Source organism: Cyanistes caeruleus, chromosome 12, assembly GCF_971803275.1.
Source record: "Cyanistes caeruleus chromosome 12, bCyaCae1.hap1.1, whole genome shotgun sequence".
NCBI classification, from domain to species: Eukaryota; Metazoa; Chordata; class Aves; order Passeriformes; family Paridae; genus Cyanistes; species Cyanistes caeruleus.
Window position 1 is genome coordinate 17595321 of NC_141712.1, and position 18405 is coordinate 17613725.

Sequence of the window (18405 nt, forward strand, 5' to 3'; positions counted from 1 at the left end):
TTGATGGGGATTAATGAATTTGCAGTGCACTGATGATGGCTCTGGGGTGTGTACCCACATTAATCCCCTGTGCTGGAGCACACCCTTGGGCCATTAGGACAACAGTGTCTCCTGCTCTGTTATCAGAGAGTTCTGTCCTTGACTCCAGGCAGATGTAAGGCTTCACGTGTTGAGCTCAGCTTCTGCAGGACTTCTGGTATTTGGGGTTTTGTTGGGCTTTTTTTGTCTTGCCAGGAGCTGCTGCTGCTGCCATACCTCAAAATCTGCCCAGGACCTGAACCTCAGCTGGTATTGACAGTGTGGATTTAGGTTTCATGCCTTAAGGACCCTTCCTGGATATTTTTCACTAACCCCACCATTGAGATAATTATAAATAGCAGTAGCTGAGTTTTGCTAAAAGATTACAAATAGCAGAGAAAATTCCTCTGGGGCACAGAAGTTCAGTTCCGGATGATAAAAACAATTTTTTTACAAGACTTGGCGTGAAATACCGATGTTGTTTCTGTGCAACAGGCTTGTGCAATTTCTTCTACATTTTGGTTTTGTCTTCTGCTGGCATTAGAATTTTTAATCTCTTTCTGATAACATTGTGTCAAAGCCAGAGAACTTAAAGGGGAAAAGAACAAAGTGGTTTCTACTTGAAAAAACAGAGCTGTTGGAAAGGAGCATCGGCCCAGCGCTTTCATGAGGTCATGAATGTCTTTTTCTGTTTTATTAAAGAGATTTCTTCTTTCTGCAGATGATGTTGTATATTAATGACTCCTGGAGAGTGGCCCTTGTGCCATCAGTGCTCAGTTGGAGGCACATAAGCTCTTTTTAAGTCCTGCTACACAAACAGCTTATTTGCTATTAGAGAGGGGGAAAAAAAAGTGAGTTCTCTCTTGAGCTGTCCCTCAAACTAAGTATTAAATTTAGTTTCTTTCATTCTGTGCTTACTGGTAGGGAAATGAAGGAGAAAATCAGATTTAAAACATAAAAATACAAAAAGTTATCTATAGTGTGGGCTGGGTTTTTTTTTAAGGTAAACTTACCAAGAAGAGAGCTCAACAATCAAAAAATAATGCTGTCTTCAGTCATCATGAGCAATAAAAATCTGCATCTTCTATGCAGGGGTGGACGAGGATTTCCAGCTTGGTTCCTCTATTTAGGCCCTCTTGTTTTCTGAGAATCCTTTAACAATTCAATGGAACTGCTCTTCTTATTCATCACTTCTCCATTTCAGTTGCAGCAGAGTTTAACAGAAGTATCTGGAAGTTACTATTAATTTGAGATCAGTGTAACTTCAGCAATTAAAAAAGAAATACTAAAGTTTAAAGAGAAGTTTTAAATTCTTGAAGGATTCTTCTTTTATCAAGGGGTACAGAAGCTGCACTGCTGATGAGTTAAGGGAAAACAACTTTGTGTTTAACATTTGAGGTGAAGTTTCTCAGTTTCTATATTAAATTGACAGAGGGAATTGCATGGGACAACAATGACCTGTACTCATAGTCTTCTAACCTTAAAATTCCACAAAATTATGAGTTTCCTCATAGCAAGTGTTTATCTTCCTATTACAAAGCTGAAATTCTATTCAGATGGTGTCAGGTGTTAAAGAAATATTATTAAAGGCTAAAAGTGTTTTATAAATAGTGGAATGTGAATGCAATCACTCACCAAATGTCTTTGATGAATTATTTGTTTAACCATTCAATAATGCTGGGAAAAATCATAGGTTTTATTTATGAATGCACTTTCAGCTGGCTCATTCATTTTAAACAGGCATATTTTACTGTTAGAAAAATCTACAAATCTGTGGTGCTTCAAGCAGTTTGCTGTAATTTAGATTAAGCACGGTGCATTTTCCAGAAATGTCATTAGATATCAGTTAGCTCAGGAAAGCATACCAGAATGTACTCATGTAAAAGCCCCATTTGTTTATTGTCTAGCAGTTTATCAGTTAATCTTGGTTAGGCATATATACATCCAAGCTGGGAGGCAGATCTGGGGTTTGGAATGTGATCAAAGAATAAGTTTATTCTCCTCTGGATCATGTAACACAAACTCTTTGGGAATAAAGGGCAGGGATCAGGAGTATAATCCCATCAGGGAGGAAAGTCAGCCTAAGGACATTTGTTCCATTCTCTGTATTGTGTTGTTGTACCTGAGAATAAAATGCCGTTTGCAGTAATACCGAGCTTCATCTTGTTAGTGATCTGATCCATTTTACTTTGAAGAGAAAGTATATATAAAAAATTACACCTTTTTACTCAGCAGTTCCGTTCCTTGGGGATAAAGCTGTTATTTACCTCAATCACATGAATAGGTATTTTTTTTAAAATCTTTTATTACCTGTCTGTCAAACTTCAGAGTAAACAGAGAACATAACTAAATTCTGTTCTCAGCATTTAATCTTTCAGAGTGAAAATGTCACTGCAGATGGAAACCAGGAGACCAGCAAGGCAATCAGCACCACGAGCAGTCCTCCATCCCTAACCAGGTGCATCATGGTGTAATTTCTTGGCTTTGGTCCACATCCCTGGGATCTAAACCACTCCACCACTTCATCCAGGCTGTACTGCTGGGGCTTATAGCCCAGCTCCTTCCTGGCCTTCTCCATGCTGAAATAATGTGTGACACCAGTTTTGTAAACCTCCGTGCGAGTGAGGAGGGGCTGGAAGTTATAAACGCGCCCTACAAGAAAATGAACTATTTCAGTAAGGAATGCAAAAAAATAGACAAGGGAGAGGGGAAGGCGCCAGGTCGGGAACTTGTAACCCAAACCTTCCACTAGCGGTCGGAAAAATTCAAAGTTATTGACAGGCCTGCCATCAGAAATAAAATAGGCCTGGCCTGCAGCAATGTGCTGCTTGCTGGCTCTGAGGGCCTCAGAGGCAAGGACATGAGCCTGGACCAGGTTGTCCACGTGTACAAACTCTACCAGACTCAGAGGGTCTCCATACACAAATTTAAACAGTCCCTTTTCAATGTAGCTGACTATTCTTGGGAGGTGTCTCTGCTCCCCAGGCCCGTAGATCCCCGCTGGGCGGAGAGCACAGGTCCTCAGGACACCTCTCCCATTTCCCAGCTCAGCACCATTTGCCTCCAGCACTTTCATTTCAGCTAAAGATTTCGTTCGGGAGTAGTGATCGGGGTGAAGGTGCAGAGGTAGATAAGGCAGAGACTCATCCCCATTTTCTATAATCTGGCCTCCAAATATCACGTTGTAGGTACTTGTATAAACCAGGCTCGACACTCCCCTGCTCTTGCAGGCCTGGATGACATTTTCTGTTCCTTTCACGTTAACATCTTCTATAAGTTTTCGGTTCAGCTGCTCCCTGCCAGACATTCCATAGGAGGCGATATGGAATACGCAGATTACATCTCTGAGAGCTTCTTCCACTTCAGGCAGGCAACAGATATCCCCCTGCACGAACTTTATTCCCTCTGGCATGGTTTGAAGTGGCTTCACGACATCAAAGAGGATCACATCGACTCCCTTTTGATATATGGCACAACCTAAACTGAAACATGACAGAAACCCTGTGTTAGGATACAGCAGCATGGTGTATGAAACATCTCAGCTGGAAGGGAGAGAAAATTATTAACTGTTTTCATGCTGATTATTTTTCTGATGAGAGTCTGTTAAATACTCAGCCCCCTGCTATAGGGGAGATTCAGCTGTGATAGTTTAGGTACTAAGCTAATCTCTCACACTCCATCAATACTTGGAGAAAAAAAAGAAAAAAGAGGCAGAACTGCTGTAAATTAGAATTCTGAAGAGAAATAACTGAAGTTCTGTCCCCTTCAGATCAGCAACAACAACTTTCAGATGTGCAGCTATTGCAAAATAGTAAAAAAACCCCCAAAACCCCTTTACTTGTTTTATCTTACTGCTGTTGTGCCATCCCAGTTCTGTCAAAACAACAGGTTGGTCTGCGCCATTGTGTTTGAAATTTATAGAAAAGAGGAGTGGAAGAGATGCTTCTAAGCTGCTATGAATATTTTGCAACATGTCTACATTTTACTCCAAGTGACAGGTATCGACACAAAGCGTAACTCCGGTGTTTCTCTTCTTTCCTATATTTCTGTGTGTCTTTTGTGCTTTAAGGGCATAGAGTGAAGGGAAAAGCCAAGCAGAAGTCAGATAGGCATCTTCTGAGATTTTTTTTTTCCTTCCCATAAATTGAAATTTATTTTATTTTCTGGTCCTGACTGTGATCTCTCTCCCCTCTGTGAGCAGTTAGTCTTGGGCTCAAAACAGGATTTTTTTCTTTACATGACCTGTAGAGCCAGCAACAGCAAGGGAAAATGGATTTCACTGAAACGTGCACCTTATTAACAACTCTAATCCTAAACCATCACTGTCCACGGAAAAAATATATTCTCGAGCGTTCAGCTGGAGTAGTTAATCTGCAGAGCTAAGCACACGTGTAACTATTTGCAGGTCAAAAGGAAAATGTGTGTACCAGTGACCGCTTGTCCTTCAGAGCAGGCTGTCGGTGGTGACCATACCCCTCTAGGGAGGTGAGCACACAGGTAAAGGTCTGCGAGGCAGCTGATGCCGGACAATTGGAAACGGGACACCAGCGTTACTTACAGCCTCTGGAAACTGCTTGTTTAAAAAGAAACTGGGTTTGTTTAAAACTGAGAATCCGGATGAACCACAACACGGGATCACCTGGATCAGGTATCTCAGGCCCACGGTTTCTCCTTTACAGATGGATTTTGCTGCCTCCCCAGCAGCAATCTCTTACATTTATTCCTGTATGTAGTAACTGTTTAATGCACTAACCGGAAGCCAAAATAACCCCCTCCTCCAGTAATGAGGACTCTTTCCTTGGCAGCGTTTCCTTCTTCCATCCTCTCTCCTTTCGCACTGTGTGCTGGAACTGACCTATAAAACACACGGCAAACACACACACACATCAAAACCCATCGGCCTTTCAGCATCCGCGCACATTCCCGGCGTTATTCACCGCTCTCGCTCACGCTTTGATCGCGGCCCTTCGCTTCCCCAGCCGCCGGCGAGCAGGAGATCCAGCGCCGGCTGGCTCCGAAGGGAAGCTGTTCCCGGAGGAAGGAGCTGCGGAGGGGCCGTGTCACCCCCGGGTTCCCCCGCAGCGGCGGTGCCGGCCGTGCCCGCTCCTGCCGGGCTGCCGGGGCGGTGCCGAGCGGAGCGGGCCGGGCCGGGGCGGGGCGGCCCGAGATGGCGGCTGGGCCGTGCTGCCTCCGGCCTGCCGTGCTCGTGGGGCTTGCGGGCACCGAGGGGATGCTGCTGCCCTCCCCTCGCAGCCCGGGAGCTCGCGGGGCCGTGCTGAAAGCGGAGCCTTTGCCGGGGTTCGTGCCGCAGGCCTGGGTCGGGGCAGCGCCCGGGAGGGATCCCGGCTGGAGCAGCCGTGGGAGGAGAGCTCGGGGTGCTGGGTGGGAGCTGGAGCCCTGAACCCCCGTGCCCTGGGCTGATCCCCCTGGCTGGCAGCAGGGGACGGGCGATCCCGCCCCTCTGCCCCCTCAGGTGAGCTCAGGTGAGACCCCACCTGCAGAGCTGACACAGCTGGGATTGTTCATCCGGGAAAACAGAAGGCTCCAGGGTGACCTGTGGCCTTCCAGTACCCGAAAGGAGCTCAGAGGAAGGATGGGGCAAGATTATTTGCAATATACGTAGTGACAGGACAAGGGGGAATGGCTTCAGAAGGAAAGAGTAGCGTTAGATGAGATATTAGGAAGTTCTTCTCTCTGAGGCTGGTGAGGCCCTAGCACAGGTTGCCCTGAGAAGCTGCGGCTGCCCTGTCCCTGGCCTTGGAGCAACCTGGTCCAGTGGAAGGTGTCCCTGTCCATGGCAGAGGGGTGAAACTACCTGATCCTCAAGGTCCCTTCCAACCCAAACCATCCTGTGATTCCCTCGGGGTGCCTGCAAGCGTCATCCCAGGGTATGAGACTCTGCAGAGCTCTGAGACACTTGAGAGGGGCTGAGGAGCACTTGACTCTGGGTAATTGGGGTGGACAAGGGAGTTTCTGGGCTTGCTGCTGAACATTTCTTCACGGGCAGGGGAGCCCATGCAGTCAAGCATTGGAACGGGCTGCGCAGGGAAGTGCTGGAGTCAGTAACCCTGGAGCTGTTCCAGAAATCACTGGCAGTGCTGTGGTTTAGTTCAGGTGGTGTTGGGTCAAAGGTTGGACTTGATGATCCTGAAGGTCTTTTCCAGCCTCAATGAGCCTGTGATTCCCTGGTGCTGTGAAGGTCCCTTTGAATGTCCCACCATGTCTGGCAGAGCTGTGCCCTCAGCATCTCCCTGGATGCAGGTGTCTGTCCCACATCCTGCTGCGTTTGTTGTGAGCCTGAACCGTGGAACACACTCAGGGGGATCTGCTGTGCCCCACACAGAGGTTGAGATGTTTTTGGCAGTGGGAAGACCCTGCAAAGCACTGCCTGGCTGCAGCAGAACTGCTCCTGAGTTCAGCATCAGCAGTTGGTGAGAGAGAGCCGTGATGGGAAAACAATGAAGAATTACATGATCAAAGTCTGGCTTGTGGTGTATTCCATTTTTCATTTGTAGAACTGAGCCACTTGGGGAATGGCAGAGAGTGGATTCAGTGTCAAAACTACTTAAAACCCCACAAGTTTCTGTTTTGCAAAACCTTGACAGAAGTAGGCACAGTAGGCTCTGTTGTATTTTTGATGGATGGCTGGCAAGAATCGGAACTAAACAGATCCTAAGAATTCTGCAAATACTAAAGATTTATTATTTTTAGCAATGATTTCTTGCTGGTGAAGCTCTGGGGCTCTTAAATAGAAATTTCAAGATGGAGCTGGTGCTGTACCTGATTATACAGAGCTGCTGCCCCTGTGGAGATGTGTGGAATGTCTGGTGTAGAGGGCATCCCTCAGTCACAGCTGATTTCCCTGTCTCCTGTCTGTATAGCAGGAGAGCATGTTTGAAACAGCCTTGAGGCATTCCCTAAGATACCATCCAAACATATAATCAATGGTGTGTTCACAGAGGTATAAGAATTCTGGCTCACAAACAGAAAAAAACCCTTACATATTCCTAAATTCTAAATATAAGGATTCTGTATGGCTGCATATGCCTTCAGGATTTATGAGTAATCTTGATGAAGGTTTTGAGAATATTTTCCCAAGTGTTTAAGAGTCCTTTGCAAAGTCCAAAAGAGTCCTGAACTTTCTCTGAGATCTGTGGACATAAAGATTTTTTTTACCTTTGAGGAGTCTTACTGAGATTAGGGTACTTGGTGGCTCTCTTCTGATCAAAGAAATTGTATTTGAATGGAATATTGAAGGATCACAGAATATGTGAGGCTGGCAGGATCTCACCCTGTTGAACCCCTACATAAAACAATTTCAGCCAGAGGGGTTCAGTGGGTTTATGTTGGCATTGAATATTTCCAAGGATGAAAATTCCATGTTCAGCCACTTTCTGCTCATAACTCACAGAGCTTTGTGCTCTCTGAACAGTGACCTCACACTCCGTGTTGTGTGAGTAAATCCCTCTGTTTGCACAGGCAGCTGTTAACCTCAGGATGACGTTTGTCCCCTGGACTTTGTGATGTGTCTGTGCAGGACAATTTGCAGGACTATGGGCCCTCTCTGTACTTTCTGCTTATCTTGCTCTCTGCCTGGTATGCCATCTGCAGAGAGTGAATAGTGTCAGGTATCCATCCTAATTATGGGTATTGTGACTATAGTGAGGCTGTGGTTTAGATACTGTAAAGATGTTGCTCTTAAGCCACTATCAGTTTTATTTCTCATTATAGTGAGCTGTCCTTTTTGGCTTCAGAGAACAGTGAAGAAACATTCATTCCTTCAAAATGGTGACATCTGTGAAAGCTGTGGGTAAATATCATCCTCATTTTACATTGACAGACCTGGTGTTAAGACTTGACACTCTCAGATCTCGGTTTTGCACAACCCATTTATTACTGGTTTTTCATTTCCTATAAGACTCTGCTTTTCCTAAGGTTTTATGGACTTTCTGAATATATCATAAGTTCTGTTTTGCTATTAAATGAATAGCCTTCCAGTTTTATTCAATACATAATAGAATGTTAGGCCTGAGATTGTGTCTTTAAAAAAAACCATTTGAACCCTACTTTTCCCTTTAAAGATCCAGGCTTTTTGGAGCATGCCTTGCATGTATCTCAGCATGCAGGGAACGAGATGATGCTACAGCCACTTGAAGAGATTGCTTGAATTGCACATTAGGGCAAGATGTGTCAGGATAGAAGGATTTGCAGTGTAACTGGGAGTTATCTGCAATGAACCTGAAATGGGCTGCAAAAGAATCCTTAAATCAGCTAAATAAGCAGCTGCTGTAAATAGTGCAAGCTATAAAGAATAAGCAATGAAATAATTAATTATTCTTTCATAGTATGTTAGTTCATCTGGTTCCCTTTGCAATTTAAAATACTTAGCTGGTAAAATTATTTTTTTGTCATCAAAATACAAAGCATGCCAGCAGAACTATTTCAGGAAACAGGGCAATATTTCAACTGGGGAAATAAACCTTAGCTTACTGTTTTCTTACTATTTGATTGATTTCTTTTAGATATTACTTAATTGAGATTTTTTTTTTTTATTGAACAATGCAATGAGAGAAGAGAACAAGATTTAAAACTAAGTAGAACCAATCATGTTTATGGCTTTATTAAAACATACGAAACCAATTGGTTAAAACAGTACTAAAGAGGTGAAAACAGAACTTACATTGTGAGGGAAATTAGAATTGTAATGTTCAAAATTAGAATCAATCATTCAGTCTTGATGAGACTGGAGTGTATTTCAAGGGGGAAGGTGTTATGGATAAAAATGCTAGTTTTAGTTACCAGCCAGGTATTTCACACATGTGCACTGTGTGGTGTAAACAACAGGCTGGCACAGGGCAGCTTTCCTTCACAGAGCACACAATTTAGGCTCAGTAGTCATGCTTTGGCTAACTTGGATTGTCTGGGTGGGTTTCACTGTGGTCATCCTCAATACATTAGTTCTGAAAAAATTGTTACTATAAAAGACACTGAAAATGCTTTGAATTCTGTTGGCAAAGATTCTTAAGGAACAAGCTTGATTCTGAGGTAGGATTCCTATTCAGCAGTAGGAAGTGATGCATACATTCTGTGGAGCCATCAGAAATTAACTTCTCACCCATTCTGCAATGCTTCAAAAAATGTAGATTATCCCATTTCCAAAAGTGGCACTTATTTATCCTAAAGGGAAGGGAAGAAAGTTTGTGTATTTTGGCGTAAATGAATGGTTGAGCATAGGACTGAGAATAACCTATGTTCTCCCTTTTTACTTTGGTGACAAGTTGCTGTTTGTGGTCTCTGCGTCTCTGTGTACCCTGCAGGGCACATCAATAACCCAGTTTTTAGAATGAGTACATATTAATCTTCATAACCTCCATGGAGCTGAACAGAGTCTGCAGGGACTCACCCACTCCTGAGCATTTCAGTCCAAGTGTCTGAAGTCAGTGTTTGCTCCTGTGATATTGATCTTAAGCTCCCTTAAGCCTCATGTGGTTTTTTTAAGTGGTAATTTGACCTGATGTGTTACCTGATGTTCCCAGGTGTTGATATCTGTTTGTTGCACTGATATTAGTCCTAAGCAGTACAAGGTGATGCTATCCAGTGTAATTGCAGCACCTTGGAAATAAAAGCCAAATTTTAGCTCATCCTGTCACCTCATTAATAATTTCAGTATTGCACACAGAACTGCAAGGGCTCAATGGTTGACCCTCCTTGTACCTGAAAGGATTATATACTTTGAAAGTTAGTATGTTAAGAAATGTCTTATTGCAAATACTCTCACAGATGTTTTTGCTCTCAGAGTAGGGGAGGACAGCTTTTGGAATACAGTGCTGAATATCTTTGATTCTGTTACTTAAAGCAAGTCTTCTAAATTCTCAGTGGGAAGCTATTTCAGAAGGTGATTATACACTTACATTTCAGTAATTATCTGATTCAGTTTCAAGTGTGATTGATGTGCATCCAGATGCCCTTATTTACCACACTAATAACAAGGAGAGACTTCATGTTGAATTGATTTATAATTTAATTCAGCTATCCATGGGTTTACAGAAATCTTACCCTCCAGCAAAAGCAAGATGAGGTTGGTCTGTTGTGAATCGTTGACACTAGTAATTGAACACCCAGTTGATGGTGCTACTTTGATCTTTTGGAAGGATCTAAGGGATCTTTCAGCTTCACAGGCAGCTAATCATGTGCTGTAGATACCATATGTAGAACAAACTCAAGGCAAAATGTATTCATTAATCCATATCTTGTACTGTGCTAATTTTCTCTGTGTGTGTGTAACTGTGTCACTGGTGGTGAGGATGAAATGTGTCAGCAAGAACACCAAGGTCTGAATCTGTTGTAGCATTTCTTTGGGTTTCTCAGTTGAAAATGTACTTGATGAGGGGGAAAGGAAGTGTATTTGCTGAGGAAATATTTCCTGTCTTCACACTCCTGGTGCTTTCCTGTTCTTGGTTCTGTGTTCAAGGTCTAGGTAGTGGTTTCCCATTTCCAGGCACTTTGAACTGCAGGGAAACAGGACACTGGCTTAAAAAATGTTACTACCATTTAGTTCTGTAGTGACCTTGAAAACATTCCAAAAATTACATAATTTTGCAGAGGAGAGATTAGGTAAGAGTTTGAAGTAGGGGAAATCAAACTAAAAGAGAGACAAAATCTTGCTTCAGCTGTGCCTGAGCGAGATAACCTCCATAAGGTTTCCTTAATGGCATCTTGGTGTTTGCAAGAGCACCACACTCTTGTGTATCTTTGGTACTGATTTATTCTGTTCCACAAAACTAATGATTGCAGAATTCAGAATTCATATGCATTTTATCATGGCCTGATGTGTGACTCTATTCTGAGCTATTTCAAGATAAGAGATTCTGACACAAGCCTGAGTTTTCCTTTTAAAGGGATTTGTTCAGAACCAAAAATTTTGTAGCTTCAAAGCACTTAGTCAAAACTAAATAAATCAAGTAACTCTAAAATGGGGAAAAATTACTGATGGTACAAAGATGAGACAGTTATAACATGCATTTTTCTTCTGTTCAAAAGCCTTTTTTGGACGTGTTTTATCCTGGAATGATAACATGAAGAAGCTGTTCAAAGTGAGATCTATTCAACTGGAGGTGTGCTATAAGTTACAGTAGTTTATTGCAAGTTATTGTTGCTCCTAATTTTTACTCCTTGTGGAAGAAATTGTGGGTGCAGCATCTGGTTATAACAAATTTTGATTTTTTGCATTTTTTGAAGGAGAAGCAAGATCTAAATAACAAGGAAATGGAAATATCTGATTTTTTCTTTGATTCTTACTGTAAAACAGTTCTGAAGGAGCTTTGCATTTGAAGTGCTGCTTCAATGTCTTTCAGAGAGTATCCAGCCCATAGAAACAGAATTTTGTGCCAGTAGAAAACACTGGATTAATTCCAGTCATGCATCAGCTTAATTCTTCATTCATCATAGGAACATGGAAGAATCAAACATCAAACACATTATGGACAAACTGCATAAGCTGAAATGTTCTTCTAGATGACTTAGAGGAACAACATGTTCTAGTAATTGGCTTTCTTGTATAATGAAGGTTTCTCAAGTCTGCGTAATCTTCAAGTTATAAAAAGGAAAAAAAAAAAAAAAAAGAAAAAAAATTGTGCCAGAGAAGGCCTGGTTTAGCAGTTGTTGTTTTAACACTTTCCAAGAGAAAACATTATCTGGTGCAGTTCTTTCTCCCAGTCTTCAACTTTACATTGTCCGAGCTCCTTTGCCCTTATAAAAATTGCTCTGGGAAAGCCTGTGAAAGCAGTTTGAGAGGCCAGTGAGAATCCCTTCAGTGCCATATTGTTAAATGGCAAAGCCGGAAGATTTCACCATTTTTGTTTCTCATGGGGTTTTGGTCCTGGCTCCTTTCCCTTGTGCCATAAATAAAGGTAATCTGTGCTAGGAACAGGCATCGTCTCAAGCAGGCAGCTAATCACACTTCAACAGCATCAGCATGCACACTTATCAGGCAGAACCATCCCACCTCCCATCATGTTTTATCTGCTTATGAAGAAAATGCCTTTCATAATTGTGATTGAGAAGTCAAAATGACTCAGAGTTTGGAGGTGTCAATAAGAACATATTATGCAGCCAAACTCCCCATGTCTCGTGTGCAAATGAATCACTCTGCTTTTGCCTTAGAGGCAAAACCCTTGGAGGGTTTTGTTCATGATGGGCTTCCCCTGGTGTCCTGAAGTTTATTAACTTGAAGAAAATTGCAGAGTTGGGATGTCCCTTGTGAGAACAGGCTACAGCCATTCCTCCCATTTTGGTTGGAAACTCCCTCCTTATCTCTGGTACAAAAAGATGCAGTCCAAGCAGGGCTGAACAAGGAGGCAGGGCTCCATCTCCTCTAGATTACACAACAGTAAGGGGTATCAGTTACCCTCTGCTGCCACCAAATCCAGATTTCCTAGGTAGTCTTGGTGCAGTATTGCATCATTAATGAGTTCCATAATTCAAACTTCTTCAAATTAGAATTATTTATTATTATTTGGGTTACTGAATTTCTTGAACAAGTTGACTGCTTGGTCCTTCTGGCCATAATAGTTGAACTGATTATCATCACTGATATTTTGGGGTGAAGGTGTTGAATATTACAAACTTAATTTACTTTCTTCCTTTATGGAATTTATGGAGAAATATTTAGTGTATAAACTAAAGCTAAATTAAACATATGTATGTGACTACTACAGAGCATTGTTCACATGTAGTAGCTGGAGCTTGTTTTGTGCCTCGTGCTGAAGGCTTCACAACAGCACTCTAACAAAGGTTGTCAGAGTCATTTTTCCCCTCTGGTACCCATGTTCTGTGGCTGCATCTGCAGCCTTTGAGTTATGACTGTTGTATTTCAGCTGCACTCTCTGAACTCTCTGGGTGATGGAGCTGTCCAATTTTGACTCTTTTAGTAGTTGAACTGTTCTCTTGCAGGTGAGGTACCAAATGTAAACCTTTAACACCATTCATCTAAGTCTTCAAGATCCCTTACTGTAAATACTGATTTTATAAAAGCTTTCTGTGTTCTCTGGAATTTTAGAGATTTTAGAGATTACAAAAGGACATATTTATAGCAGCACAAACCCAAGTATGTGACAGCATTCAGAGGAATGGATGAAAATAATTGTTTCCACTTCTCCCCTTTTCATTAGAAATCTTTGTATTTCTGACTTTATTTTTTGTCTTGCATTATTGTAAACTTGAACTTTTTCATTCATGGATAATTTGTTGAATGCTTTCCTGTTTGTGCAGGTGTGCACAAAGCTGGATTGTGCTTTACCCTCATGAGGTTGCCGTAGCTGTTTAACACTCTCACAAAATTTCAGAGTATAAATTTCCAGTTTTAAAGTCTCCAGTGTTACCAATTCCTGCCATGAATCCAATGATCCTGGGGGGGTCTTTTCCAACCTAAATGATTCCATGATTCTTAGCCTTTAAAAATACTCATCTGAGACTCAGGTTTGTACTTTTCCATCTGTGAGGTATCTCTTCTCTGACCTCCATTGGTTAAAAGAGCTTTTCATGGAACTCCTGTTCTCAGAAAGGACACAGTGGGTGGCAGGGTCCCCCTCAGCTCCTTCCAGCTGGAGTTGGAGTCGAGGAAAATGTGTGAAAGGTGATAGGAGAGGTAAGAGTGGGGTGCAAAGAATCCTCCCACAATTTTGAAACTGAGGCAGTGCTCAGGACTGAACCTGTAGCAATTCTGCAAAACAGCACTCTGGAGGAACCTCACCTGGATTAGCATCTCACTGCTGCTTTGTCCATAAATTCTAGCTCAATGTGCCTCTGCTGCAAGGCAGGTACAGTTCGTGCCTCACTGAAGATCTTGGATTTGAGACTTGTTTTGATGGCAAGTTGGTTCAAGTTTGAACAACCTGTGCCTTCCACAGAAGTGTAAGAGCCTCACCTTCAGAATTTTAAAACTTGTCATTTTTAAGATTTAGTTTATTTATCTTCAGTAATTGTACTTGGATTTATCAATGCTGAAATTTTGTTTCTGATAACAGACATGAACCAAGTGAGGATGATAACATCAGATAAAGTAGATAGAAGAGGATTATCTTGTGTGTAGGAAACACTTTGTGAATCACAACACTGTGGCCAGGTGTGTCACAGTTACAATTGGCCATGGGCAAAATCTTCATATAATAACATTTTTATTCATGCTTTTGGCATGATTCCCATGGATTAGTAATATCTTCTTTCCTTGTCTTTCTGTGTGAAAGCAGTTTTTCCCCTACCTGTATCTGCCCATTTACATATGTACATATGTAAACATTTCTTACACTCCTCTCTGATTCAGAGGAATGCTGACACCTTTCTGATGAGCCCTTCCAGTCTCCACTGCCCACTTTGGATTTTCTCAGCTGGGCATCTTCGGGGAGAAAACCTTATTCTCCAGAGAAATCCTGTATCAGCCTCTACAACACAGTTGTCAGCTGCCCTTTGTTGTGATGCCTGTAAAGTGTTATTTGATGGGGTGTAGCCTCCGTGTGCTCCAAGAGCACTTCCCATCAGGATGATCCCTGTGTATTTGAGCACAGGACTGAGAGCCACCATCCAGGAGATCTCAGCTGGGATTTTTCACTACATAGAGGATGATCTCTCTGCTTCAGTTCACTGATGTGTTCTGTGGGAATGGTATTTACATCTTGGAGCATTTATGACAGATAAATGTTCTGGTGGAAAGAAGTGCCATTGAAAGAGAGATTGTGCCAGCAGAGTTTTTCTTCAAAATACCTTTCTTCTCTATTTTCTGCTGTAGATTCTGGTATCTAGAGATACTTAATTCTTTCCCACTTTTCCAAATGTAGTTGGGTGCCTCATTTGCCATTTACAATGTAACTGTGGGGACAGAAGACTAAGGATGAATCAGTTACCAGCAGTTAAACATATGAAGGAAAATTGTACTCCTAAAGATACAAGCATATTCCATATAGATTTTTTGATTTTGTTTGAATTTTACTAGTTAAGCTGGATTAGTATCTACTGATTTGCCTCAGTACTTCCTGTGGTCCAGTTTTAATGGCTGCTTGCAAAACCCCCTACCTGTCTCTCTGCTACAGTCACTGAGTGACTTTCTCTGGGACCATCTCTCATTTTTTGGCACATCTAATTTTCGAGTTGCATTATTTTATCAAATGTAATGGTAAGCGACTCTTCTTTGTAACTATTTATAATGGTGAGAACTTTTAAACTTTGAACCTTTAGATGACATTGAAATTCTTTTTTTATCAGCACAAAGATGTGTTTGAAGTGATCTTTCACTTTCTTTAAAAATAAAAACCCAGTTTGAATGAAGCAAAAATTACTCCTAGGGTCTTTTAAATCCTAGCTTCAGGCCATAAATTTGACTGTAGGCTTAAATTGAAAAAACGTAATATTTAACAGGTAACATAAAATCCTTAAGAATTGGATATTCTCTCTGATTAAAAATGTTAGAACTCAGAAAAAGGGAATCAAACCCACATATGAGCTCATCGTTAAAAGTAACTGAGAACTAAAAGCCTCCTTGGATACTTGTGTGTATCCTTTTAAATTGATAGAAACTGTCTGAGAACTTTCCTGAAAGATGTGCCTGGAACAGCTCTTAGGAATGAGCTATTTAATGACATTCCAGCCCGTTAGAATAGAACTCCTGTAACCTGGAACACCTTTATGCTGTTTCAGAACACTGTCAATGTGTTTACAGAATTTTTTTGCCCCTCAGTGTGGTTCAGTGGTGAGCAAAATCAGCTCCCTTTGCAGCCCATATTTCAGCTCAGTTCCTGGAGACTTTTGTTCACTGCTGAGGTCCTGTCCTGGATTCCATCCCTAACACATGGAGGAAAACTCTACCACATTGTAGAGAATGGGTTAAGAATTATAAATGGTTATTAATTTTAATAACTGCATTTGAATCTGCCCATATATGTAAATGCAAATATAAAAATCCCAGAAATCCCAGGGACAAGACACAGAACCTGTCTGCCATCTGACATTTTTGACAAGCACTCCAGAATTAATCTGTCTAGGATCTACAATGCTCAGCTTAATTATGGAAAGGCTGCATCTGTGTTCAAAGCTGTTGAGAGAGAAAGGAGAAAGTAAAAATGTCCACTAGGTTTGATTAACTGCTTTCAGCCTGATGAATAAAGACAGATGGTTACTAGTTATTTTTCCTTAATGGATTTTGGAGCTCCATTTGGTGGATGAATTAATGTTATAGGTCCCAAATCTGCCTTTGAAGCTACGCCTGCCTACCCCTTAGCGATTCCAGCAAAGTTTGCGTGCCTCCAAGAGAGACACTTGCCCTGAGGCTGTCGTATATATTGTTAAAAACAGTTTTGAAATTAAAAAATAAAAGTGAAGCGATAATTTACAGTATTAATAACAAGTTATGATCTCTGCACAGCTCAGAAAGGGATCCCTTACCAGGGGTGATTATTTTGAAGTCTCTCTGCAGACTCATCCCCATCGAATTTGTACCTGTTTGGGAATGACCTCCACCTGGAGCCTGACAATATTTTAATACTGACTTTAAAACCTGAAGAAGTTCATTTTAAAGTTGCACTTGCTAGTTGTGTCACCTGGAAAGTAGAAATAAATGGTTTTATGATGTAGGTTCATTTGCATGAATCGATTATCATATCTCAAATCCAGGTGGGGAAAGTCTTTAAGGCAGGCTCTAATTCTGCAGGTGTGCATGTTTAAAAACATGGTTGTGAGTATTTCTTTCTTTACTTGCATGTGAATATCTGTGTTTATTTTTAGCAATGTGCATAAGTGTCTGTGAGTTTGGGCTCTTGGGGAACGTTTTGGCCTAATGGGTCTCAGGACTGTCATTCAGCAACTTATTAAATTGTCTATATAGTTTTATGAGTGGATAGTCATGGTGATTTTAATGGGATTAAATTTGCTTACATCCAAGCAGTTTTTGAGTCAGGGTAAAGGTTACTGCATGATAAAAAATATTTAAGATGGACAGTATAATAAAGGGAAGCAAACCAACAAAAAATTACCTCGAATACACAGATTTTTCACAGCCAGTGGATTGCCCAGAGAAAAAAACACCATTTAACTAAAATGCTGCCTGCCACAGAACCATCAAAGGCCCACCAGTTCCTGAAAGGGACCTTGAGATGTCATTTGTCCCCCTGCTCCATGGCAGGATCATCTGTCACCAAGGCATTCCTGACAATTGTAACCATTTACAAGCAGCTCAAAAATGGCTGAGAAACGCCAGGAATGGGAACGTCCTTCAGATCTCAGCACCGAAGGGGAAATCGGGGACATCTGGGACGTGGCATTCAATCACAACCATAATGTAAGTTGTTGATTACACACAGAGTGAGGTCACAATTCCTCAACAGGAAAAATACACGGCTTCAGCCTTTGGAAACGAGGGGCTCGTCCTTCAAGTGACAGCAAACAGAGTGCGCTGAGGGCAGGTGTCACTTTGTCATGGCTGATTGCTTAATGCTTTTTGAATCATGGCTCGTTTTTCATCTCATTTTGCTTTGGCTTCCATTTCAAAGGCTGGCTGATGTAACTCCGAGGAAAATCTAAAAATAAGCAAATTCCACTGATGAGAGGCGGAGATGTTTCTGAGAGTTTGCAGGTGGAGGGAAGGCACGTGGCAGATGTGCGTAGTTAATAACCCAAATCACAACGGGGAGATGCTACCACCCATTTTCTTTCATCCCCTTTGTAGAGTCCATTCTCAAAGCTCAGACATGTTATGGGACTCTAAGCTGTGTGTGATTAATTTTTAATGTTGTCACTCTCTGCAGTGAATGGCAAGTTATGTTGGTGATGTTGTAAATCCCCCCCACTTCAAAGGGACTCTTCAAGACAGTTTCTGTTTGTCCACACATGCTTTAATCAGACTTTTGATTACCCTGCTTTCCTAATTTTCTGGGTTTACCTCTATATTTACATTGCTGTTTATGAATTTAACTGCACCAGAATTATATGACTTTTGTAGAGAAAATACCTAAATGTTTGAAAGCATTTTGTGGTCTAATATTAAGATGTAATGGAAAAGGCTGGATGTAAACCAGATTTGTCTCCAACCTGCCAATGTTTGAAGACGTGCAGGAGGAACAGTTACAGAGAGATGATGTAAAGAGTAGTTTTTATCTGATGTAGATGTGGTTGGTATGACTTGTGGTTAGGGCAGAGCATCAGAAGTAAGGCAGGCAAAGCTGCATTTGCTTTTCAGGAAGCACCTGCAAAGAAACGATCAGGCTGTGGGCTATGAAAATGTGTCAATCCTTTGTGTTCTAAGCACAGAGATGCTGCCATCAACTTCAGAGAGGCAAAGCTGCAGAGAAGGGAAGGGAATAGGGAGATATAATGAAAATCTAGTTGGAAAAACAAACTAAACTT

General features: G+C 41.6%; 2 protein-coding genes across 20 annotated transcripts in view; one reads left to right on the plus strand and one right to left on the minus strand.

The window, feature by feature from the left end:
• Positions 1-1693: 1693 nt before the first annotated feature.
• Positions 1694-5577, minus strand: SDR42E1 (short chain dehydrogenase/reductase family 42E, member 1). Of its 3 annotated transcripts, none has more exons than XM_086847007.1 (3): positions 5514-5577; positions 4772-4873; positions 1694-3495 (listed from the first exon to the last, which is right to left on the minus strand). In XM_086847007.1, exons 1-3 carry the CDS (start codon positions 5542-5544, stop codon positions 2393-2395), a joined length of 1236 nt encoding a protein of 411 aa, XP_086703133.1. In that variant the 5' UTR covers positions 5545-5577; the 3' UTR covers positions 1694-2392. The 3 variants fall into 3 exon arrangements, with proteins under 3 accessions (XP_086703133.1, XP_086703134.1, XP_023790298.1); XM_086847008.1 differs by having other exon boundaries at positions 1694-3500; XM_023934530.2 differs by lacking the exon at positions 5514-5577 and adding an exon at positions 4969-5230 and having other exon boundaries at positions 1694-3500.
• The window catches only part of HSD17B2 (hydroxysteroid 17-beta dehydrogenase 2), a 31320-nt gene continuing 17371 nt past the window's right edge, over positions 4457-18405 (plus strand). For 2 of the 17 annotated variants that reach the window (XM_086847009.1, XM_086847021.1), the window contains exon 1: positions 5163-5491. The gene's annotated coding sequence lies outside the window, so the exon portion shown is untranslated. Of the gene's footprint in view, positions 4667-5148; positions 5492-5621; positions 7829-15884; positions 17342-18405 lie in introns of those variants that run through there. The other 15 variants (XM_086847020.1, XM_086847019.1, XM_086847010.1 and 12 more) reach the window with 15 other exon arrangements.

Coding starts and splice junctions, on each gene's coding strand:
- SDR42E1 (XM_086847007.1), bottom strand. CDS start 5,544: ATGAACAATCCCAGCTGTGTCAGCTCTGCAG. Junction 4,874..5,513: donor CAGCTGTGTCAGCTCTGCAG/GTGGGGTCTCAC, acceptor TGTGTTTTATAG/GTCAGTTCCAGCACACAGTG. Junction 3,496..4,771: donor GGGGGTTATTTTGGCTTCCG/GTTAGTGCATTA, acceptor GTTTCAGTTTAG/GTTGTGCCATATATCAAAAG.